At 43.0% G+C, this 26,404-nt stretch overlaps 1 protein-coding gene across 2 annotated transcripts in view; it reads right to left on the bottom strand.

Moving 5' to 3' along the window:
• Nucleotides 1–415: 415 nt before the first annotated feature.
• Nucleotides 416–26,404, bottom strand: part of KNG1 (kininogen 1) — a 196,996-nt gene continuing 171,007 nt past the window's right edge. Inside the window, exons 9-10 of one of the 2 annotated variants that reach the window (XM_069727230.1) lie at nt 19,134–19,226; nt 416–939 (exon numbers count right to left, since the gene is read on the bottom strand). In XM_069727230.1, the coding sequence (XP_069583331.1) occupies nt 523–939; nt 19,134–19,226 (510 nt within the window). In that variant the 3' untranslated portion in view covers nt 416–522. Of the gene's footprint in view, nt 940–17,735; nt 17,872–19,133; nt 19,227–26,404 lie in introns of those variants that run through there. The other variant, XM_069727233.1, reaches the window with a different exon arrangement.

Genomic DNA, 26,404 nt, shown 5'->3' with positions numbered 1-26,404 from the left:
GCTCTGTATGCCATAAATTAAAAAATACTGGATGGGAACTTGCCAGACTTGTACCAAAATACAACATACATGCAATAATTATTACAGTCAAAATGCTTCACCAATAGCAGGGTTCCATTCACATCAGCATTTTTTAATTCCGCTTGTCTTCATAACAACAAAATTAATGGCAGTGGCAGATTCTTGCATGCCAGAGGCTGATGGACATTACATGATGGGGATTGACTATTCTGTGGTCTGTCGGGTTAACGTCATGAGGCCTGGCAGTTTACTAGACAAAATAGTGCAGCATTTGTCAAGCATTTTTTGTTAGACCTGCAACAAACTTGCCAAAACGAATGCAAGCAGATCCTAATACAGAGCAAATAATTGTAAGTGCTATCTCACTAAAAAAAAAAAATTGACAAGTTTCTTTCTCATTTGCTGGATTTTATTTTGCAGCTATACAGGCAAAATATAAAGGAGCCAATAATACAGGTAACATTTTTTGTTGTTTGCAGGTTGAATTGTTACTATTGTAATTCAGCTTAAAAGGTCTTCATCGTTAAAAGGTAGAACTTGTTTAGGGGCTAGAGGCTCATTCATTTTTCCTTCTTGATCTGATGAAGGTGTTGAATCACCAAAAGAAAGCAAAAGCTCATCATCGCTAAATGTTTTTACTGTAGAATTGCTAGTAATTGGCCTTGGGTACCACACTCTTCCAGGACATCTTGGGACAACAATATCAGAAGGCAAATTTCCAGGCTTTTGAGTGGCAGGTATTGTTAGTTGCAGAGGAGCTTGAGTGACTTCATTTTTGCTGTTTTCTTCTGAAGAGTCTTGAAATGTATGTTTATTATTATGCTCATGTCTTTGTAGATTAGATCTTTCATCATTCTCTTTAGGGTTAATTTTATGAATCATGCGTAGAGGAGACAGGCCACCGATGCGTACCCCAAGCTGGAAAGCAAGTGTAAAATTTAAAATTTTTTATCTACTTTATATCTTAACTTTCAAAACAGGCAACTAAATTATTAACCAACGTATCAGTGCCCGAAAATTGAAAGTGACTTTAACTCCTTTCCGACATTGGGCGTAATAGTATGCTCATGCCGGAGCCCGCACTTTTCTGGTCACATGACAGCTGGTTTAACATTTAACTCACGCTTACCAAAAGCGCGTTGCTAATCCCACCCATCGATGACTCCGTCACATGATCACTGGTCAGTGCTGATAGCAAATGAGCATTTCTGCTACACACAGGCAATCTGATTATTGCCTGTGTGTAGCAGAAGCGATCAAAGTATTGCAGCATGCAAAAAGTACAAAAAAAATGTTTTTAAAAATATGAAAAAAATATAAAAGTTCAAATCACCCCCCTTTCTCCCCATTCAGGTTAATACAATAAAAAAATCAAATATACCCATATTTGGAATCTCCTTGTTCAGAATCGCCCGATATATCAATATAAAAAAAAAATTAACCCGACTGTTAAACGGCGTAATGAGAAAAAAAGTCAAAACACCAGAATTACATTTTTTTTTGTGGCGGCTACAATGCAATACAATGCAATCACGGTACGATATGTACACCAAAATGATATCAATAAAAACGTCAGCTCGGCATGCAAATAAGCCCTCACCCAACCCGAGATCACGAAAATGGAGACGCTACGGGTCTTGGACAGTGGCGCCTTTTTTAAAACAAATTTTGGATTTTTTATCACTGAAATAAAAAAGAACTTAGACACGAAACATGTCTATCAACTCAATATGATCTGAAGAATCATAATGGCAGGTCAGTTTTAACATTTAGTGAACATGGTAAAAACAAAAAACAACAACTGTGGAATTGCATTTTTTTTGCAATTTCACCGCACTTGGAATTTTTTTCCTGTTTTCCAGTACACAATATATTAAAGCAAATGGCGTTGTTCAAAAGTACAACTTTTCCCACTAAAAAACAAGCCCTCACATGGCCATATTGGCAGAAAATAAAAAAGATATGGGTCTGGGAAGAAAGCGAGCAAAAAACGGATGGCACTCGCCAGTTCAAGTCTATGGGTGTGTGCAAAACATCAGACTGCACTCGGATGTCATCCGAGTTCAATCCGATTACCGTGGACACAGGCAATGGAGAAGATAGAGAAATTAATGTTTCCATGTTCCCTGCACCTGTGCTGTGGTTCTCTCATGCGAGAGAATTGGATCACACTAAGGAGACACTGGGATCAGACTGACAAAGTATGATGTGTCCCCCACCATGCTTCATGGTTGGAACGGTGTTCTTGGGAGTGTACTCATCCTTCTTCTTCCTCCAAATACGGCAAGAAAAGTTGATACCAAAAAGTTCTATTTTGGTCTATTCAGATCACACGATCTTCTCCCATGCCTACTCTGGATCGTCCAGATGGCCATTGGTGAACTTCAAATGGGCCTGGACATGTGCTGGTGTGAGCAGAAGGACCTTGCGTGCCCTGCAAGATTTTAATCCATGACGACGAACTGTGTTACTAATGGTAATGTTTAAGACAGTGGTCCCAGCTTTCTTTGGTCATTGAGCTGGTCCTCCCATGTAGTTCTGGGCTGATTCCTGACCTTTATCGGAATCATCCTTACCCAAAGAGGCAAGATCTTGCATGGAGCCCCAGACCAAGGAAGACTGACAGTCATCTTGTGTTTCTTCCATTTTCTAATCTACTATATAATTGTCTAAGGGTCACTTCCATCTGTCTGTCCTTCTGTCACGGTTATTCATTCGCTGATTGTTCTTGCCAGCTGCCTGTCATGGCTGCCGCGACCAATCAGCGACGGGCACAGTCCGGAAGAAAATGGCCGCTCCTTACTCCCCGCAGTCAGTGCCTGTCGCCCGCATACTCCCCTCCGGTCACCGATAACACAGGGTTAATGCCAGCGGTAACGGACCGTGTGATGCCGCGGGTAACGCACTCTGTTACCGCCGCTATTAACCCTGTGTGTCCCCAACTTTTTACTATTGACGCTGCCTATGCTGCATCAATGGTAAAAAATGTGATGTTAAAAATAATTAAAAAAAAAAACCTGGTATACTCACCTTCCGTTGCAGCTCGCGCCAGCCACCATCTTCCGTTGCAGGTTCCGGTGGCAGAAGGACCTGCCATGACGTCATGGTCATGTGACCGCGACGTCATCACAGGCCCTGCGCGACAAGGACCTGCCATGACGTCACGGTCATGTGACCGCGACGTCATCACAGGCCCTGCGCGCCTGCGCTACAAAGACCTGCCATGACGTCACGGTCATGTGTCTGCAGGTCCTGAGCTAATACCAAGCCTGGGACCGGAACCTGCCGTGGACTACAAGGGCTCCCTCGGAAAGGTGAGTATATGTTTATTTTTTATTTTTTCACCTGTGACAAACCTAGCTGGGCAATATACTACTTCGCTGTGCAATATACTACGTGGCTGGGCAATATACTACGTCACTGGGCAATATATTACGTGGCTCTGTGCTGTATACTACGTCACTAGGCAATATACTACGTCACTGGGCTATATACTACGTGGCTGCACAATATACTATGTAACTGGGCAATATACTACGTGGCTGGGCAATATACTACGTGCTTACGCAATATACTTCGTCACTAGGCAATATACTACGTGGCTGGGCAATATACTACGTGCCTGAGCAATATACTACGTGGCTGGCCAATATATTACGTCACTGGGCAATATACTACGTGGGCTGTGCAATATACTACGTAGCTCGGCAATATACTACGTAATTGGGCAATATACTACGTAACTGGGCAATATACTATGTGGCTGGGCAATATACTATGTGGCTGCGCAATACACTATGTCACTAGGCAATATACTACGTAACTGGGCAATATACTACGTGGCTGGGCAATATACTACGTCACTGGGCAATATACTACGTGGCTGGGCAATATACTACGTGGCTGGGCAATATACTACGTGGCTGGGAAATATACTACGTCACTGGGCAATATACTATGTGGGCTGTGCAATATACTACGTAGCTCGGCAATATACTACGTAATTGGGCAATATACTACGTAACTGGGCAATATACTATGTGGCTGGGCAATATACTATGTGGCTGCGCAATATACTATGTCACTAGGCAATATACTACGTAACTGGGCAATATACTACGTGGCTGGGCAATATACTACGTCACTGGGCAATATACTACGTGGCTGGGCAATATACTACGTGGCTGGGCAATATACTACGTGGCTGGGCAATATACTACGTCACTAGGCAATATACTACGTGACTGGGCAATATACTACTTCACTGGGCAATATACTACGTGGCTGGGCAATATACTACGTGGCTGGGCAATATACTACGTGGCTGGGCAATATACTACGTGGCTGGGCAATATACTACGTGGCTGGGCAATATACTACGTGGCTGGGCAATATACTATGTGGCTGGGCAATATACTACGTCGCTGGGCAATATACTACGTGGCTGGGCAATATACTACGTGGGCTGTGCAATATACTACGTGGGCATGCATATTCTAGAATACCAGATGCATTAGAATCGGGCCACCATCTAGTATTCTAATATTTGTGCAAACAGTTGTTGCCTTCTCACCAAACTGCTTTCTTATTGTCCTGTTGCCCATCCCAACATTGTGCAGATCTACAATTTTGTAGAAATTAGTCCAGCTCACAGAAATAGACATCCTTGGGTGTTCGTTTCACAGGAAATGCTGTGTCAAGGCATACAGCAATTACAAAACAGAGGAAAATCCAGCTCAACAAACTTGTGAATAAACTTTTTTCTTTATTCACCAAAAGTGCTCAGTGGAGGGTAATGTATCATGTAACTTACAATGCTGATGCTGTTTTACCCTCTGCTGATCACGTTTGGGGAATAAAGAAAGAAGTTTGTTCACAAGTTCGTTGAGCTGGATTTTCCTCTGTTTTGTGTCTACAATTTTTTCTAGTGTTGTATTTAGACAGCTCTTTGGTCATGGCCATGGATGAGAGGTTGGAGTGTGATTGAGTGTGCGAACAGGTGTCATTTATACAGGTAATGAGTTGAAATAGGTGCTATTAATACAGGTAATGAGTGCAGAGTAGGAGGGCTTCTTAATGAAAAAACTAACCTGTCTGTGACAGACAGAATTCTTGTTGGTTGGTAGTGATCAATTACTTATTTACTGCAATAAAATGTAATTATTTAACCCCTTTCTGACCTTTGACGTACTATCCCGTCGAGGTGACTTGGACCTATCTGACCCTCGACGGGATAGTACGTCATAGCGATCGGTCGCGCTCACGGGGGAGCGCAGCCGATCGCGGCCAGGTGTCAGCTGCCTATCGCAGCTGACGTCCGGCACTATGTGCCAGGAGTGGTCACGGACCGCCCCCGGCACATTAACCCCCGACACACTGCGATCAAACATGATCGCAGTGTGCCGGCGGTATAGGGAAGCATCGCGCAGGGAGGGGCCTGCCTGCGGGCTTCCCTGAGACCCCCGCAGCAACGCATACCGCTGAACAAAAAGTGGAATAACACGCGATCAAAAAGACTGATATAAATAACCATGGTACTGCTGAAAACGTCATCTTGTCCCGCAAAAAACGAGCCACCATACAGCATCATCAGCAAAAAAATAAAAAAGTTATAGTCCTCAGAATAAAACGATGCAAAAATAATTATTTTTTCTATAAAATAGTTTTTATCGTATAAAAGCGCCAAAACATAAAAAAAGATATAAATGAGGTATCGCTGTAAACGTACTGATCCGAAGAATAAAACTGCTTTATCAGTTTTACCAAACGCGGAATGGTATAAACGCCTGTTGTGAATTCTGTTGTCGGGCTCCCTCCTGTGGTCATGAATGGTAGTTCGGCTGGTTCTGTCCATGGACTTCCTCTGGTGGGTGTTTCTGAGTTTCACAGGTGACGAGGTTAATTCGTTAGCTGCTGCTCTATTTAACTCCACTTAGATCTTTGCTCCATGCCACATGTCAATGTTCCAGTATTGGTCTATTCACTCCTGGATCGTTCTTGTGACCTGTCTTCCCATCAGAAGCTAAGTTTCAGCTTGTATTTCTTGGGTTTGCTATTTTTCTGTCCAGCTTGCTATTTAATTTGTTGTCTTGCTTGCTGGAAGCTCTGGGACGCAGAGGGAGCGCCTCCGCACCGTGAGTCGGTGCGGAGGGTCTTTTTGCGCCCTCTGCGTGATCTTTTTGTAGGTTTTTGTGCTGACCGCAAAGTAACCTTTCCTATCCTCGGTCTGTTCAGTATCCTCGGGCCTCACTTTGCTAAATCTATTTCATCTCTGTGTTTGTATTTTCATCTTTACTCACAGTCATTATATGTGGGGGGCTGCCTTTTCCTTTGGGGAATTTCTCTGAGGCAAGGTAGGCTTTATTTTTCTATCTTCAGGGCTAGCTAGTTTCTTAGGCTGTGCCGAGTGGCATAGGGAGCGTTAGGCGCAATCCACGGCTATTTCTAGTGTGTTTGATAGGTTTAGGGATTGCGGTCAGCAGAGTTCCCAAGTCCCAAAACTCGTCCTTATTATCAGTAACTATCAAGTCATTCCGTGTGCTCTTAACCACCAGGTCCATTATTGTCCTGACCACCAGGTCATAACAGTACAGGTGGCCCAAAGTACTAATGAATCTCAATAGAGGGTTAAGAGAAGTTCTGAGACCATTTTTTTTTCTTTGCAGTGTGTTTTGTCTCTATTTTCCCCTTTACCTCTGGGTGGTTCAGGACACTGGTGTAAACATGGACATTCAAGGTCTGTCCTCTTGGATGGATAATCTCACTACAAGGATACAAAACATTCAAGATTTTGTGGTTCAGAATCTGATGTCAGAGCCTAGGATTCCAATTCCTGATTTGTTTTTTGGTGATAGATCTAAGTTCTTGAATTTCAAAAATAATTGTAAATTGTTTCTTGCCTTGAAACCTCGCTCCTCAGGTGACCCTGTTCAACAAGTAAAGATTATTATTTCTTTGTTACGTGGTGACCCTCAAGACTGGGCATTTTCTCTTGCGCCAGGAGATCCGGCATTGCGTGATGTTGATGCGTTTTTCCTGGCGCTTGGATTGCTTTATGACGAACCTAATTCAGTAGATCAGGCAGAGAAAATCTTGCTGGCTCTGTGTCAGGGTCAGGATGAAGCGGAGATATATTGTCAGAAGTTTAGAAAGTGGTCTGTGCTCACTCAGTGGAATGAATGTGCCCTGGCAGCAATCTTCAGAAAGGGTCTCTCTGAAGCCCTTAAGGATGTCATGGTGGGGTTTCCCATGCCTGCTGGTCTGAATGAGTCTATGTCCTTGGCCATTCAGATCGATCGACGCTTGCGTGAGCGTAAAGCTGTGCACCATTTGGCGGTACTATCTGAGCATGGGCCTGAGCCTATGCAATGTGATAGGACTTTGACCAGAGCTGAACGGCAAGAACACAGACGTCGGAATGGGCTATGTTTTTACTGTGGTGATTCCACTCATGCTATCTCCGATTGTCCTAAGCGCACTAAGCGGTTCGCTAGGTCTACCACCATTGGTACGGTACAGTCTAAATTTCTATTGTCTGTTACTCTGATTTGCTCTTTGTCATCCTATTCTGTTATGGCATTTGTGGATTCAGGCGCTGCCCTGAATTTGATGGACTTGGAGTTTGCTAGGCGCTGTGGTTTTTTCTTGGAGCCCTTGCAGTATCCTATTACATTGAGAGGAATTGATGCTACGCCTTTGGCCAAGAATAAGCCTCAGTATTGGACCCAATTGACCATGTGCATGGCTCCTCACATCAGGAGGATATCCGCTTTCTGGTGTTGCATAATCTGCATGATGTGGTCCTTTTGGGGTTGCCATGGCTACAGGTTCATAATCCAGTATTGGACTGGAAATCTATGTCTGTGTCCAGCTGGGGTTGCCAGGGGGTACATGGTGATGTTCCATTTTTGTCTATTTCGTCTTCCACTCCTTCTGAAGGTCCAGAGTTTTTGTCGGATTATCGGGATGTATTTGATGAGCCCAAAGCCAGTGCCCTATCTCCTCATAGGGATTGCGATTGTGCACTTAATTTGATTCCTGGTAGTAAGTTTCCTAAGGGCCAATTGTTTAATTTATCTGTGCCAGAACATGCCGCTATGCGGAGTTATATAAAGGAATCCTTGGAGAAAGGCCATATTCGCCCGTCGTCATCACCGTTAGGAGCAGGGTTCTTTTTTGTGGCCAAGAAGGATGGTTCTTTGAGACCTTGTATTGATTACCGCCTTCTTAATAAAATTACAGTCAAATTTCAGTATCCTTTGCCGTTGCTGTCTGATTTGTTTGCTCATATTAAAGGGGCTAGTTGGTTCACCAAGATAGATCTTCGAGGGGCGTATAATCTTGTGCGTATTAAACAAGGCGATGAATGGAAAACAGCATTTAATACGCCCCAGGGCCATTTTGAGTACCTGGTTATGCCATTCGGGCTTTCCAATGCTCCATCAATATTTCAGTCCTTTATGCATGACATCTTCCGAGAGTACCTGGATAAATTCCTGATTGTGTATTTGGATGATATTTTGGTCTTTTCGGATGATTGGGAGTCTCATGTGAAGCAGGTCAGAATGGTGTTCCAGGTCCTTCGTGCGAATTCCTTGTTTGTGAAGGGGTCAAAGTGTCTCTTTGGAGTTCAGAAGGTTTCATTTTTGGGGTTCATTTTTTCCCCTTCTACTATCGAGATGGACCCTGTTAAAGTCCAAGCCATTTACGATTGGACTCAGCCGACATCTGTGAAGAGCCTGCAAAAGTTCCTGGGCTTTGCTAATTTTTATCGGCGCTTCATCGCTAATTTTTCTACTGTTGCTAAACCGTTGACTGATTTGACCAAGAAGGGTGCTGATGTGGTCAATTGGTCTTCTGCGGCTGTAGAGGCTTTTCAGGAGTTGAAGCGTCGTTTTTCTTCTGCCCCTGTGTTGTGCCAGCCAGATGTTTCGCTTCCGTTTCAGGTTGAGGTTGATGCTTCTGAGATTGGAGCAGGGGCTGTTTTGTCGCAAAGAAGTTCTGAGGGCTCGGTGATGAAGCCATGTGCTTTCTTTTCTAGAAAGTTTTCGCCTGCTGAGCGTAACTATGATGTTGGTAATCATGAATTGTTGGCCATGAAGTGGGCATTCGAGGAGTGGCGTCATTGGCTGGAAGGAGCCAAGCATCGCGTGGTGGTCTTGACAGATCACAAGAATTTGACTTATCTTGAGTCTGCCAAACGGTTGAATCTGAGACAGGCTCGATGGTCATTTTTCTCCCGTTTTGATTTTGTGGTTTCGTACCTTCCGGGCTCTAAGAATGTGAAGGCTGATGCCCTGTCAAGGAGTTTTGTGCCTTACTCTCCGGGTGTTCCTGAGCCGGCGGGTATTCTCAAAGAGGGAGTAATTTTGTCTGCCATCTCCCCTGATTTGCGGCGGGTGCTGCAAAAATTTCAGGCTGATAGACCTGACCGTTGCCCAGCGGAGAAACTGTTTGTCCCTGGTAGATGGACTAGTAGAGTTATCTCTGAGATTCATTGTTCAGTGTTGGCTGGGCATCCTGGAATCTTTGGTACCAGAGATTTGGTGGCTAGATCCTTCTGGTGGCCGTCTTTGTCGCGGGATGTGCATTCTTTTGTGCAGTCCTGTGGGACTTGTGCTCGGGCTAAGCCCTGATGTTCTCGTGCCAGTGGGTTGCTTTTGCCCTTGCCGGTCCCGAAGAGGCCCTGGACGCATATTTCTATGGATTTTATTTCGGATCTCCCCGTCTCTCAAAAGATGTCGGTCATTTGGGTGGTTTGTGATCGCTTTTCTAAGATGGTCCATTTGGTACCTTTGTCTAAATTGCCTTCCTCCTCTGATTTGGTGCCATTATTTTTCCAGCATGTGGTTTGTTTACATGGTATCCCGGAGAACATCGTTTCTGACAGAGGTTCCCAGTTTGTTTGAAGGTTTTGGCGATCCTTTTGTGCTAGGATGGGCATTGATTTGTCTTTTTCCTCAGCTTTCCATCCTCAGACAAATGGCCAAACCGAACAAACTAATCAAACTTTGGAAACATATCTGAGATGCTTTGTTTCTGCTGATCAGGATGATTGGGTGTCCTTTTTGCTGTTGGCTGAGTTCGCCCTTAATAATCGGGCCAGCTCGGCTACTTTGGTTTCGCCGTTTTTCTGCAATTCTGGTTTCCATCCTCGTTTCTCTTCAGGGCAGGTTGAGTCTTCAGACTGGCCTGGTGTAGATACTGTGGTGGATAGGTTGCAGCAGATTTGGACTCATGTGGTGGACAATTTGACATTGTCCCAGGAGAAGGCTCAACGTTTCGCTAACCGCCGGCGCTGTGTGGGTCCCCGACTTCGTGTTGGGGATTTGGTTTGGTTGTCGTCTCGTTATGTTCCTATGAAGGTTTCCTCTCCTAAGTTTAAGCCTCGTTTCATTGGTCTGTATAAGATTTCTGAGGTTATCAATCCTGTGTCATTTCGTTTGGCCCTTCCTGCTTCTTTTTCCATCCATAATGTGTTCCATAGGTCGTTATTGCGGAGATACGTGGCGCCTGTGGTTTCATCCGTTGATCCTCCTGCCCCGGTGTTAGTTGAGGGGGAGTTGGAGTATGTGGTGGAGAAGATTTTGGATTCTCGTGTTTCGAGATGGAAACTCCAGTACCTGGTCAAGTGGAAGGGTTATGGTCAGGAAGATAATTCCTGGGTTTTTGCCTCTGATGTTCATGCTGCCGATCTGGTTCGTGCCTTTCATTTGGCTCATCCTGGTCGTCCTGGGGGCTCTGGTGAGGGTTCGGTGACCCCTCCTCAAGGGGGGGTACTGTTGTGAATTCTGTTGTCGGGCTCCCTCCTGTGGTCATGAATGGTACTTCGGCTGGTTCTGTCCATGGACTTCCTCTGGTGGGTGTTTCTGAGTTTCACAGGTGACGAGGTTAATTCGTTAGCTGCTGCTCTATTTAACTCCACTTAGATCTTTGCTCCATGCCACATGTCAATGTTCCAGTATTGGTCTGTTCACTCCTGGATCATTCTTGTGACCTGTCTTCCCATCAGAAGCTAAGTTCCAGCTTGTATTTCTTGGGTTTGCTATTTTTCTGTCCAGCTTGCTATTTAATTTGTTGTCTTGCTTGCTGGAAGCTCTGGGACGCAGAGGGAGCGCCTCCGCACCGTGAGTCGGTGCGGAGAGTCTTTTTGCGCCCTCTGCGTGGTCTTTTTGTAGGTTTTTGTGCTGACCGCAAAGTAACCTTTCCTATCCTCGGTCTGTTCAGTAAGTCGGGCCTCACTTTGCTAAATCTATTTCATCTCTGTGTTTGTATTTTCATCTTTACTCACAGTCATTATATGTGGGGGGCTGCCTTTTTTGGGGGGGAATTTCTCTGAGGCAAGGTAGGCTTTATTTTTCTATCTTCAGGGCTAGCTAGTTTCTTAGGCTGTGCCGAGTTGCATAGGGAGCGTTAGGCGCAATCCACGGCTATTTCTAGTGTGTTTGATAGGTTTAGGGATTGCGGTCAGCAGAGTTCCCACGTCCCAGAGCTCGTCCTTATTATTAGTAACTATCAGGTCATTCCGTGTGCTCTTAACCACCAGGTCCATTATTGTCCTGACCACCAGGTCATAAGAAACGCCTCCCCCAAATGAAATTCATGAATAGCTGGTTTTTGGTCATTCTGCCTCAGAAAAATCAGAATAAAAAGCGATCAAAAAAGTCACGTGCCCGAATATGTTACCAATGAAAACATCAACTCGTCCCGCAAAAAACAAGACCTCACATGACTCTGTGGACTCAAATATGGAAAAATTATAGCTCTCAAAATGTGGTAACGCAAAAAAAAAAATTTTGCAATAAAAAGCGTCTTTCAGTGTGTGACGGCTGCCAATCATAAAAATCCGCTAAATAACCCGCTATAAAAGTAAATCAAACCCCCCTTCATCACCCCCTTAGTTAGGGAAAAATTAAAAATGTTAAAAAATGTATTTATTTCCATTTTCCCATTAGGGTTAGGGCTAGGGTTAGGGCTAGGGTTAGGGCTAGTGTTAGGGTTAGGGCTAGGGTTTGGGCTAGGTTTGGGGTTAGGGCTAAAGTTAGGGTTAGGGCTAGGGTTAGGGTTAGGGCTAGGGTTAGGGCTAGGGTTAAGGCTACAGTTAGGGTTGGGGCTAAAGTTAGGGTTGGGGTCTAAAGTTAGGGTTAGGGTTTGGATTACATTTATGGTTGGGAATAGGGTTGGGATTAGGGTTAGGGGTGTGTCTGGGTTAGAGGTGTGGTTAGGCTTACCATTGGGATTAGTGTTAGGGGTGTGTTTGGATTAGGGTTTCAGTTATAATTGGGGGGTCTCCACTGTTAGGCACATCAGGGGCTCTCCAAACGCGACATGGCGTCCGATCTCAATTCCAGCCAATTCGGTGTTGAAAAAGTAAAACAGTGCTCCTTCCCTTCCGAGCTCTCCCGTGTGCCCAAACAGGGGTTTACCCGAACATATGGGGTATCAGCGTTCTTAGGACAAATTTTTTGGTCCAATTTCTCCTGTTACCCTGGGGAAAATACAAAACTGGGGGCTAAAAAATAATTTTGTGGGAAAAAAAAAGATTTTCTATTTTCAAGGCTCTGCGTTATAAACTGTAGTGAAACATTTGGGGGCTCAAAGTTCTCACAACACATCTAGATAAGTTCCTTGGGGGGTCTAATTTCCAATATGGGGTCACTTGTGGGGGTTTCTACTGTTTAGGTACATTAGGGGCTCTGCAAACGCAATGTGATGCCTGCAGACCAATCCATCTAAGTCTGCATTCCAAATGATGCTCCTTCTCTTCCGTGCTCTGCCATGCGCTCAAACGGTGGTTCCCCCCCACATATCAGGTATCAGCGTACTCAGGACATTTGAAAAAAACATTTAGGGTCCAATTTCTCCTGTTACCCTTGGAAAAATACAAAACTGCAGGCTAAAAAATAATTTTTCTGGGAAAAAATGTTTGTTTTATTTTTACGGCTCTGCATTATAAACTTCTGTGAAACACTCGGTGGGTCAAAGTGCTCACCACACATCCAGATAAGTTCCTTAGGGGGGTCTACTTTCCAAAATGGTGTCACTTGTGGGGGGGTTTTATGTTTAGGCACATTAGTGGCTCTCCAAACGCAACATGGCGTCCCATCTCAATTCCTGTCAATTTTGCATTGAAAAGTCAAATTGCCCTCCTTCGCTTCCGAGCTCTGTCATGTGCCCAAACAGTGGTTTACCCCCTCATATGGGGTATTGGCGAACTCAGGACAAATTGTACAACAACTTTTTGGGTCCATTTTCTCCTGTTACCCTTGGAAAATAAAACAAATTGGAGCTGTAGTAAATTTTTTGTGAAAAAAAGTTAAATGTTCATTTTTATTTAAACATTCCAAAAATTCCTGTGAAGCACCAGAAGGGTTAATAAACTTCTTGAATGAGGTTTTGAGCACCTTGAGGGGTGCAGTTTTTAGAATGGTGTCACACTTGGGTATTTTCTATCATATAGACCCCTCAAAATGACTTCAAATGAGATGTGGTCCCTAAAAAAAAAATGGTGTTGTAAAAATGAGAAATTGCTGGTCAACTTTTAACCCTTATAACTCCCTAACAAAAAAAATTTTGTTTCCAAAATTGTGCTAATGTAAAGTAGACATGAGGGAAATATTACTTATTAAGTATTTTGTGTGACATATCTCTGTGATTTAATTGCATAAAAATTCAAAGTTGGAAAATTGCAAAATTTTCAAAATTTTCGCCAAATTTCTGTTTTTTCACAAATAAATGCAGGTAATATCAAAGAAATTTTACAACTATCATGAAGTACCATATGTCACGAGAAAACAGTGTCAGAATCACTGGGATCCGTTGAAGCGTTCCAGAGTTATAACCTCATAATGGGACAGTGGTCAGATATGTAAAAATTGGCCTGGTCATTGACATGCAAACCACCCTTGGGGGTAAAGGGGTTAAAAATTATACAATGTAATTTTTTGTTTTTAGATTTTGTCTCTCACTGGTGAAGTGTACTTACGATAAAAATTACAGACTTCTCCATTCTTTGCAGGTGGGAAAACGTGCAAAATCGTCAGTGTATTAAAAATACGGTAACTTTTTTCCCCACTGTATACTATTTATTTACACAGGCTCGTACACACATATACTGTAATACATATACACACAGGCACACACTCATATACTATATATACAGTTGTGTCAAAAAGTGCTCCCTTCCTTATTTCCTATTCTTTTGCATGATTGTCACACTTAATTGTCTCAGATCACCAAGCAAATTTAAATATTAGACAAAGATAACACGAGTAAACACAAAATCCAGTGTTTAAATTAAGGTGTTCATTATTAATGGAAAAAGAAATTCAAACATACAGGGCCCTGTGTCAAAAGTCATTGCCCCCAAAACATAAATTAAAGGTGGGTTATCACTTCTTTGTGAAGCTGAGTTCAAATTCCCTAGCCACAGCCAGGCCTGATTACTGCCACACCTTTTCTCAATCAAAAAATCACTTAAATAGAACCTGCCTGTCAAAGTGACGTAGACCAAAAGCTCCTAAAAATAACTAGACATGATGCCGAAATCCAAAGAATTTCTGGAGCAAATGAGAAACAAAGTAATTGTAATTGTAAAGCCAGTACTAAAGCTTTGGGACTCCAGCGAACCACAAAGAGAGCCATTATCCACAAAACGTAAAAACATGGAACAGTGGTAAATCTTCTCCTGAGTGGCTGGCTGACCAAAATGACCCCAAGAGCGCAGCGATGACTCATCCAAGAGGTGACAAAAGACCCCACAACAATATCCAAAGACATGCAGGCCTCACTTGCCTTAGTTAAGATCAGTGTTCATGACTCCACCATAAGAAAGAAACTGGGCAAAAATTGCCTGCATGGCAATTCTAAGAGGAAAACCACTGCTGTGCAATAAAACATAAGGCTTGTCTCAGTTTTGCCAGAAAACACCTTGATCCCCAAGACTTTTGGGAGAATATTCTGTGGATTGACTCACATGTAAAGAGCCATGGAATAAATGGCGCTATAAAAATATATAATAATAATAATAATAATAATAATAAAAATTGACGACACAAAATTTTAATCTGGCATCGAAGTAACACATAATTTCTGAAAAAGAACATAACAGTAAAATATGGTGGTGGGAGTGTGATGGTCAGGGGCTGTTTTGCTACTTCAGGACCTGGAAAACTTGCTGTGGTAAATGGAAACGTGAATTATGCTGTCTACCAAAAAATACTGAAGAATGTCCAACATCTGTTTGTGACCTTAAGCTAAAGCGCACTTGGGTTATGCAGAGGGACAATGATCTAAAACACACCAGCAAGTCCACTTCTGAATGGCTTAACAAAAAGAAAATTAAGACTTTGGAGTGGCCTAGTCCAAGTCCTGACCTTAATCCGATTGAGATACTGTGGCATGACCTTAAAAATGCTAAGAAACTCTACAATATTGCTGAATTACAACAATTGTGCAAAGATGAGTGGGCTAAAATTCCTCCAGAGCATTGTAAAAACTCATTGCCAGTTATCGCAAATGCTTGATTGCAGTTGTTGCTGCTAAGGGTGGCCCAACCAGTTATTAGGTTTAGGGGGCAACCACTTTTTCATACAGGGCCTTATAGGTTTGGATTTCTTTTTTCATTAATAATAAAGACCTTCATTTAAAAACTGCATTTTGTGTTTACTTGTGTTATCTTTGTCTAATATTGAAATTTGATCTGCAAAATATAAGTGTGACAAACATGCAAAAGAATAGGAAATCAAGACGGGGAAAAAACTTTCACACAACTGTACATATGCACATACACACATACAGTGGGGAAAAAAGTATTTAGGCAGCCAACAATTGCCAAGTTCTCCCACTTAAAAAGATGAGAGAGGCCTGTAATTGACATCATAGGTAGACCACAACTATGAGAGTCAAAATGAGAAAACAAATTCAGAAAATCACCTTGTCTGATTTGGCAAGATTTATTTAGCAAATTATGGTGGAAAATAAGTATTTGGTCATTAACAAAAGTTCATCTCAATATTTTGCTATATATCCTTTGTTGGAAATGACAGAGGTAAAATGTTTTCTGTAAGTCTTCACAAGATTGGCACACACTGGTGGTATGTTTGCCCATTCCTCTTTGCAGATCTCCTCTAGAGCAGTGATGTTTTGGGCATGTTGCTGGGCAACACAGACTTTCAACTCCCTCCAAAGGTTTTCTATGGGGTTGAGATCTGGAGACTGGTTAGGCCACTCCAGGACCTTCATATGCTTCTTACAAAGCCACTCCTTCTTTGCCTTGGCGGTGTGCTTGGGATCATTATCATGCTGAAAGACCCATCTTCATTTCATCTTCAGTGCCTTTGCTGATGGAAGGAGGTTTGCACTCAAAATCTCATGATACATTGCCTCATTCATTCTTTCATGTGCACGGACCAGTCATCCTGGTCCCTTTGCAGAGAAACAGCCACAAAGCATGATGTTACCACTCCCATGCTTCACAGTAGGTATGGTGTTCTTTGGATGCAACTCAGCATTTTGTCTCCTCCAAACACGACGAGTTTTATTTCTATCAAACAGCGCTACTTTGGTTTCATCAGACCATATGACATTCTCCCAATACTCTTCGATATAATCCAAATGCTCTCTCGCAAACTTCAGACGGGCCCAGACATGTACTGGCTTAAACAGGGGGACACATCTGGCACTGCTGGATCTGAGTCCCTGGCTGCGTAGTGTGTTACGTTGGTTCCAGCTCTATGCAGGTCATTCACTAGGTACCCCCGTGTGGTTCTGGGATTTTTGCTCACCATTCTTGTAATCATTTTGACCCCACGGAGTGAGAACTTGCGTACAGTCCCAGATCGAGGGAGATTATCAGTGGTCTTGTGTGTCTTCCATTTTCCTATTGCTCCCACAGTTGATTTCATCACACCAAGCTGCTTGCCTATTGCAGATTCAGTCTTCCCAGCCTGGTGCAGGGCTACAATTTTGTTTCTGGTGTCCTTTGACAGCTCTTTGGTCTTCACCATAGTGGAGTATGATGTGTGACTGAGGTTGTGGACAGGTGTCTTTTATACTGATAAGTTCAAACAGGTGCCATTACTACAGATAATGAGTGGAGGAAAGAGGAGCCTCTTAAAGAAGAAGTTACAGGTATGTGAGAGCCAGTAATCTTGCATGTTTTTAGGTGACCAAATACTTATTTTCCACCATAATTTGCAAAATAAATCTTGCCAAATCAGACAAGGTGATTCTCTGGATTTGTTTTCTCATTTTGACTCATAGTTGTGGTCCACCTATGATGTCAATCACAGGCCTCTCTCATCTTTTTAAGTGGGAGAACTTTCACAATTGGTGGCTGACTAAATACTTTTTTTCCCCACTGTATACTATGTATACACAGACTCATACACATATACTACATATACACAGGATCATATACACAGGCACATACAACTTTATACTATTTATACACAGGCACATACACTATATATACACAAGCACATACACACATACTATATATCAGGCTCATACACATGCACTAAAACTAAATACACATGCTCATACGCGTATACAGTGGCATGTAAAAGTTTGGGCACCCCTGGTCAAAATTAATGTTATTGTGAACAGTTAAACAAGTAAAAGATGAAATGACCTCTAAAAGTGCTAAAGTTAAAGATGACACATGTACTTTGTATTTTAGGTAAAAAAAGATATTGTTAAAGGGACACTGTCACCTGAATTTGGAGGGAACAATCTTCAGCCATGGAGGCGGGGTTTTTGTGTTTTTGATTCACCCTTTCCTTACCCGCTGGCTGCATGCTGGCTGCAATATTGGATTGAAGTTCATTTTCTGTCCTCCGTAGTACATGCCTGCACAAAAATTGTGCTGATGTAAAGTAGACGTGTGGGAAATGTTATTTATTAACTATTTTGTGTCACATAACTCTCTGGTTTAACAGAATAAAAATTAAAAATGTGAAAATTGCGAAAAATTTTCGCCAAATTTCCGTTTTTATCACAAATAAACACAGAATTTATTGACCTAAATTTACCACTAACATGAAGCCCAATATGTCACGAAAAAACAATCTCAGAACCGCTAGGATCCATTGAAGCGTTCCTGAGTTATTACCTCATAAAGGGACACTGGTCAGAATTGCAAAAAACGGCAAGGTCTTTAAGGTCAAAATAGGCTGGGTCATGAAGGGGTTAAAGACTACTATCTTACATTGTCACCTTTATAAAAAGACTCCTGTCCAAAGACTCAATTAATCAGTCAGACCCTAACCTCTACAATATGGGCAAGACCAAAGAGCTTTATAAGGATGTCAGGAACAAGATCTTAGCTGAAACATGTTGGTTGTTCATCCCAGGTGACCAGGATCCATGTCTATTTTAATGTACTACTGTACCAAATAAAAGGTTTTTTTTCACACTTTTTTTTTTTTTTTTTACAAAAAAGATGACTTTCCTTCTTGATTTCATCACTGAAGGTTTCTTCCTCCAACTTTTTCGCCGATGTTCAAGACTGAGACGGCTCCGGGTGATGTTGCTTCATCCGTCAAGGTACTGCAATAGGTAATGAGCTGATGTGTTTTCCCCACTATTTTCCTTCTATTGTTTTCTCATATACACCAGAGGGGAGTGGCCAAAACAGAACAGCTGAGACAATTCAGGATGGAGAGCTCCAGGACATCAACTGAACTGATCAACCCTTGCCAAGACAGAGCAAAGAAAGCTTGCACTATTTAATAGAATGGTGAAGCAGTTCTAATTAAGTGCAGGAGTTCTTGTATCCAGACGCCATGATCTTCTGGCCCCTCTCTGTTGCAGTATCCCAGTGACAGCATGACCATTTTCTATTTGATAATAGAATAATCTGAGAACTACTAAGAGTCAATGCCAAAAAATTCATTTATTTTCCAAAACTATGACCAGTGATACATTCTACCAACGTTTCGGCCTTTAGGGCATTTTCTATTTGAGAGGGCCCCTTTTTCTTTAGGCCCTGGTCTTCAGACTATCAAGATCTTCAGTAAGAAAATTAGCACTGCACGCAATCAATGTTAAAGAAAAATTATATGTAAATTGCCTCTTCTGAGAAAAAGAAAAATTAGACATTATAAACTTACTTGTTGGTATTCTTGTTTTTTACAATGAGGATCTGAATGGACATTGACTCTGTTGTCTGTAAGTTTTATTTTAGTTTCACAAATCAGTTGAGGCTAGAAGTAAGCAAAAAAGAATATCAGAAGTAACAGATATTAATAAGTAGGTTATCATGTTTATTTGCACAGCTACATGAAACAAGCCATGTAAAATTGTGAAGGTTGTAACACAGAGATAACACCTATCCATATGTCCTATATGGGCTAGGACAAAGAGCTAATCTTTAAGGGCTTATAATAATAATAATAATAATAATTTTATTTATATAGCGCCTACATATTCCGCAGCGCTTTACAAATTATAGAGGGGACTTGTACAGACAATAGACATTACAGCATAACAGAAATCACAGTTCAAAATAGATAACAAGAGGAATGAGGGCCCTGCTCGCAAGCTTACAAACTATGAGGAAAAGGGGAGACACGAGAGGTGTAGAGCTTTATTAATGATTGCAGAATACAGCGATTCCCAAATGGGATCAGTGCGTCTATCTATAAATAACGGCTTTGCCAGTGTGTAAGTTGCTTTAAGTCCCTTAATAAACTTGGCAAGTGAATATACGGCTATGACTCTTTATGACACCAACAAATATCACTTTTCAACATGGCTGATATTCATCCAACACAAAAAAATTACACAAGTATTAAAAAACAATAAAGAAAATGGACTAAAGACAAAATTATGCCCATAACGAGCGCAGCTCAAAAATACAACAAAGTCGACAAAGTATTTGCAAACTAATCGTTGCGTCCACATTTATTTTTGCATATTGCTGCACATCCTTCTTTACATGAAATATGCTGATGACAATGATTATCCTATAGGTGGCATAAGCTATATGATCCCGACTGTGCTTTCGCAAACTGATCATTGACATGATGTTTGAGAACAATTCTTGTAAATGTTCGTTAGGCCAAATATTAGTTAATGTAAGACAGTCTAAACGCCGAGTATTTCCCTGTGTACTTTTATATGAGCATTAATGAAGGTTTCCCTTTATTGTAGCTGCAAATCTCAGCTTTCCCCAAGACACATTTTTATCAAATCAGTTATTGAATATACACATGACTGTAAAAATCAGACTAGTGCCATCTTTTGTTTTGACAAATAGCACTCCTCCCCATGTTATTCTTTGGGGCTGTGCAGATTTCTGTCCAAGGAAAAAAAAATCACAGCAAGCATGAACCCATTCATGTTTATGGGTCAATGGAAAATATTGGAATTACATTCGTGTGACAACAGAGTGTGGTCTGATTTTCATGGATTGACAGAATGGAGAAGATGGAGAATTTTTTTCTTATTCTCCACATCAGAGAAAATTGTATCACACTCTGCTAAAACTCAGATTTTGATCAAAGTGTGATTAGCATAATCGGATCTATTTTCTCAGATGAAAGAAAAATGGTCGTGTGACTCTAGCCTAAGGCAGGTGTCACACTTCCGAGTGTGATGCGAGAAGTTCGCACGAGTCTCTCGCATCAATACCCGACACTGTCGAAAGCACTTGGGACCGGAGTGTTGAGCTGCATAGAAATACATGCAGCCGCGTGCAAGAGTGATTCTAGTGAACATCATTTGAATGACAGTTGCTAGGGGAATTTATAGATAGAATTGCTATTCCCAGTAATGACTGCTGATGATGGTGCCACAATAGTGCAATCTGATGTAATGATTGTTTTCCATTGAAACAGGGAAAGTGATGTAATTTGTGGGGTCGGCGTTGGTGGCTACTTTTCCTGCATGCTGGATAATCTTTTTACAATATGCATTGGCAGTGCATTCTCTTGCAGCTTCAATACTTCTGATTAGAGGGTGTGAGTGAGCACATGTGTAAGGAGATAGACCGGAGCGCGGGTACCTGCATTTCGGGTCCAGAACTGAGAGGGCTGCATCCTCTGTTAACAGGGTGAAGATTGAGGGAGGCGGACCTTCCCCTGCTGCCGGAGGGAGACCTGAGAGAGATGGGGCTTCCTGCTGAGAGGATGGGGTGGGAGAGCCTAGAAAGAGCGCGTAGCCACAGGAGTATAAGAAGGAAAAGCACGCGTTGAGGGTTGGGTTGGCGCCAAGTAAATGCAGCGCGCAGAGTGGTGAGCAGCGCGCTCTGCTTCCTCCACCTGAGAGTGCTGGGCCTGTGACAGGCCGTGCTGCTGCTGTCCAGGATAGGAGCTGCAGTACTGGGGGGATTAGCCGTACCAGCAGTGAAGAGTCGAACCAGCAGAGCAGAGCCGTGCCAGCGGAGCCGTGCAAAGCCGTGCCAGCAGAGTGGAGCTGTGCAGAGCCATGCGGAGCTAAGCCAGGTGCCTTACCTGGCGTGATAGTGAGTACCACACACGCTCTGCCCAAGAGTGACCACATACTTGACAGACCCCTGCATACAGGTCCACTGTTTGTGGACAACCGAGTGTCAGCTCCCCACTACCCTCCATGCTAGGAGGTGACCCTAGTTGAAGGCAGAGACTGCACTGAGTGTGCGACCCAGAGAGAGAAACAGACGGCTAGGCCAGAGCCTCTCTACCAAGGACTTGTGTACACCACGGAGCGAAGTCACATTCTGGCAGTTCCCAATACTAGACTCAGTACTGTGCTAAATACGTTTTGAACACAGGAAATCTTCCTAACTCCCAGAGACTGCGACGAGACGACCCACACCGCTGTTGTCGGTGCCACCGTTGGATTCCCGCCTGTCAGAGACTCTGTCGAGATGACCTGCGCCACTGTTGCCGATGCCACCATTGGAATCTTGAATTTCCTCACATTAGAAGTCTAGAGTCCGATAAGATTAACCTCTTTATTACTGAACTTCCGTTTGTCCCTATCCTACTTTAACTCTTGGTCTGCCTCCTGTCCGTGGCGACATCCAGCGTTCCTGCGATTTCTACACATGGTCACTGTGCATATTGCACAGTAACAAGAATCTAATAAGCATACATTGGAACTGACAAGCAAGGCATGCTCAGTAGAGCAGAGATTAGCACAGCCATTGAAATGGAGGTCACTGATTATGCTTCATTTCAGGAAGGCCACAGACTCTTCCCCCTGATGGCGATTGATTTGATTATCCCAGCATGTGTAACACCCCAGGTAACCGGTTGTTACAGTGATGTTGCCTTTCTTTCGGGGAGGGCGATATCATGCTTGGAGGCAAGGAGGATTCCCTTTACCAGGTAGCGCACCTACATACAACACATTCTGAATCCAGGCCAGGCTGCAGCTCGAGGGAAGGAAGTGAACTCAAGGGGTTGAATGTAATGAATCAGACGTAAGAAGCACAGGAGGAAGAAAGGGGGCTCAGAGGGGAACTGTGACCGGGCACCCTCAGAGCCGAAATGCAGGAACCAGGCACCGGGATCCTGAGGCAGTGTTGTACTCCAGGTCGCACGGCAGAACCGGAGGGCATAGCACTTTATGTTATTTGCCCGCACTCACACCTGAAGGTGCAGCAGTACACTAAGAGCTCGGGTCGTAATAGAGACAATATAAAAAGGCTCACACTGCCCACCATATGGGTAACTGTCCCAGGACAGGAGAGAGAGAACTTTGTACGGAAGCCACAGGCAGCAAGGACCTCGCATACTAGCGTGAGTAGGAAGGCTTATGGACCTCACCTGGAAGATAGATCACCTTTGCCTCCAAGCCGGCCGGACCACATCACCACCTATTCCTGGTACCCTGGACTGTGGACTTCTACCATCAGTAAGCCAGGTAAAGACGTTAGAACTCTGAGTCCTCTATTTATTTTCCGGCATACACCACCTCTTTCCAGCACACTGGGAGCCCTGGGGACCCCGCTTCACCTGTGGGAAGCGTCACCATCTATGCTGCAATAACATTACCCCAGAGGACCCCTTTAAGCAGCGTCGGTCCCTACTGACCGAGAACCACAGGTGGCGTCACGATCACAAACTTTACAAATCCCCTTAAAAGATGTTTCCCCCTTTAATTGGGCGCCCAGGGCCACGGACCGGGTCACAGCCACCGTGACATCCCCTTTAAGTGTGACCGTACCCGGTACCGAGTATCCCCATTGCCCTAGTGGGCGACTGACATGCACTGGCATACTCAAACGTAGCATCATCAATGAGGAATTGGTAAAAAAAACAAACACGCAGTTAGAGTAGAGTGGGACTGGTAAGGACTTTTTAATTAAAGTGTATTAGAAAAGAGATTAGATTATGAAATTAGATAGGCATTTAGAAATAAAATAAAGTTTAGTTCCGAACTACCACATTAATGTTTCTGGATATCTAGAAACTCGGCATGCTTTGCATGTCAATCTCTCTGCAAGGAGAAACAATACTTCTTGGATATCGGTCGGAGGACTCTCACTCAGCCAAACCAGATCTCCACTTTGCACTGACAAGGGGCAGTACCCTGAAACACAGTGTCTGCAAATTGAGATTCTGGTTTCACTATTATCCAAAGTCATGTGACAAGGCTCGTTAAAGGGTCGACATTGACTTTTAGGATTGCTACTTCCAATAGGAGGCACTAGAGTTCTAGTTCTCTTCCTCTCTGAAGAGACAATTTGCATAATTTGGATATCTAGATAGAAAGACAGTCTGTCACCCCCCAAAATGCAATTTAAAGTACGGTACTTAGTCTCCAGAAAAAGTGCTTCCCAAATTGAATCCCCTGCTCTGCAAGTCTCAATTGTCACTGCAGGGACCAAAGAGGCGTAAACACACAATGTCACTGCAGGTGTTTTTTGATCTGCCTCTCTTGTCTGTAGTGGCAACTTGCTGCACACAGTATGACACTGTAGCGAGTGGCCACTGCATATTGGAGAAAGGGATAAGAGCATACCTGCACTGACATTGTGTGTTGGCACTTGGTTCCTGCATGCTCAGTATGGACGTTCAAGGTCGAGGATTCAATTTGGGCTAATGAAGTGTATGGTTGCAGTATGTTGATTGAAAAGGTGGAACAGTAAACTGAGCCTTTGGCCATGCCACTGTCGGGCACCAAGGAATCCTATTAAACATATGAAATAAAACCATTTTTCTGTCCAAATAAAGAAATACAATCTATTCTGTAGATATGAGTCTTTTATAGGGCATTAGGATTATGTAAGTCCATTAAGTCGTGTTTTGGTTTGCGATAGTGCCCGACTAAATGCATATGAATTAGAGATAGCCTATTACTTCTCTGGTTTACTAAATTCTAACTTACAAATGTAACACTTTAGGTATATTGCTGTTAGCATTTTAAGAATTATCACATTTGGCAGGGCACATTCTGTCCCACTATATTTTTCATCAAAACAGACAAAGCAACAGAATTTTTAATAAACTCCATCATTAGTAAATGGGTCCTTTGGGCACCGTTGGGATTCATTGTACAATTGGAGTTCATTGTTGGCGACTTCCAAAAAATTAAAAAATGATGCACAATGTCCATCTCTCCCTTGCTACTTTCTACCATGCTACGTCACAACATGCAGTCTTACATAATTGTGAAACAACAGCATCTGCATCCTTCTTACTGTTTTCTAGTGTACATGCAAATTGTCTCTTCAGAGGGGCCTAGAACTCAAGTGCCACCTATTGGAAGTAGCAATCCTAAAAGTCAATATCGACCCTCCAATAAGCCTTGCCACACGACAGGATAAAAGCCAAACCATAGTCTCATTTTCCAGACACTGTGTTTTGGGGTACTGCCCCTTGTCAGTGCAAAATTTGAGATATGGTGTGCTGGGTGTTTTTCTTTATGGAGAGTGATAAGTCAAGGCTGCCATGTCAAGGTAAGGTGACTTTTCAGCCTTGCAATGCTCCTCTGGAAAATTAAATGCAAATTGTCTCTTCAGAGAAGAAGAGGACTAGAGCTTTAGTTCTAGTTACATCTGGATAAATGTCTTGATCTGCAGGCAGCAGAAGGAGATTTACAGGCAGTTCAAAACTTGGGGGAAAATGCCACTTTATCCTTAAGTGTGTTGTTCACTACTAGAAAAACACTATGAAAATGAACCCATGGTAATATTCAAATGAAAAAGGAAAAAAATACTTATTGGTCCCTCATTATTATGGGGGACATGGCTTCTGATGTCTCCTGGCATTTTGTTCCTGCTTCCTTCTGAAAGACCTGAAGAATGACTAAGGTGTAGTAGAACTGAATGTTAGAGTTGGAAGGGACCTCTAGGGTCATCATTTCCAACCCCTGATAAATGTTGGATTCACCAAACCATCTCAGACAGATGTCTGTCCAGCCTCTGTTTACAGACTTCCATTACAGAAGAACTCACCCCCTCTTGTGGCAGCCTCATTACACTCATTGATTACCCTCAATGTCGAAAAGTTATTTCTAATTGTAGTACATGCAGCTTTTTCGGGCTATGCCTCAGTTCACACTGCCCGCACTCTTCACCATATGACGTGAAGCAATGTTTACACAGTGCGATAGAGAGACAGTGACGCAAAAGACTTCAAGATAAAACCTCTTTATTTCCAAAAACTCACAAAGTATGGTAAACGTTGTCCTCTGGATCGCAGCTGGATCATCCAAACAGTCGGTATCAAAAGCTGTTGCCGTGGGTGACAGCACCGTAGTATCCTTGGATGCATCAGATGCTTTGTTTTCCTTGGTTCTGTGTTAACCTCACACAGGCCTGTATTGCATAGACCCTCCTGCTCTGCTGCTTGCAAACCAAACACTGATAGACACAAATCTCAACTCAAAACTTAAATGTGAATTGTGGACATGGGTTACTCCCAAAATCTGGAGTGGAGGGAGAAATTCGCCCCACTACCAAACCTACAAATCTCTCAAAAAATAAAAGCCCTTGTTGGGTTTTCCTAAAATCTGACTTGGTCAAAATAGTTTGACCAAATCCATACTCTCTTTTATTCTGCCTTGTAACCACAGGTGTAGCTGTGATTACAACGCACTCCAGTGGGCTCAATATATCTCTATACTCCAAAGCCTACTTACTGGCGAAGCATTCTTCTCCACTATGCTATAATTTTTTTCAGCCGGGGTAAGTTTCCTACTCAAGTAGCTGACCGGATGTTCTTCTCTGTTCATCTCCTGTGACAGAATTGCTCCTAGGCTTACCTCCGAGGCATTTGTACGTACCATAAAACCTTACTTGAAGTTGGGGCTCGTGAGGACAGTCTGTCTGCATAATGCTAACTTCATAGATTGGCACACTTCCTCTGTTTGTGGACTTCTTTCCCTTTAAGAGATCGGTCAGGGGTGCTGATCTCCCAGTAAAATTAGGTATAAACCATTGGCAATACCC

The sequence above is a fragment of the Ranitomeya imitator genome, chromosome 5 (genome assembly GCF_032444005.1).
Source record: "Ranitomeya imitator isolate aRanImi1 chromosome 5, aRanImi1.pri, whole genome shotgun sequence".
Taxonomy (NCBI): Eukaryota; Metazoa; Chordata; class Amphibia; order Anura; family Dendrobatidae; genus Ranitomeya; species Ranitomeya imitator.
The sequence above is the reverse complement of the archived record's forward strand: the minus strand, read 5'-3'. Positions and strand labels throughout refer to the sequence as shown.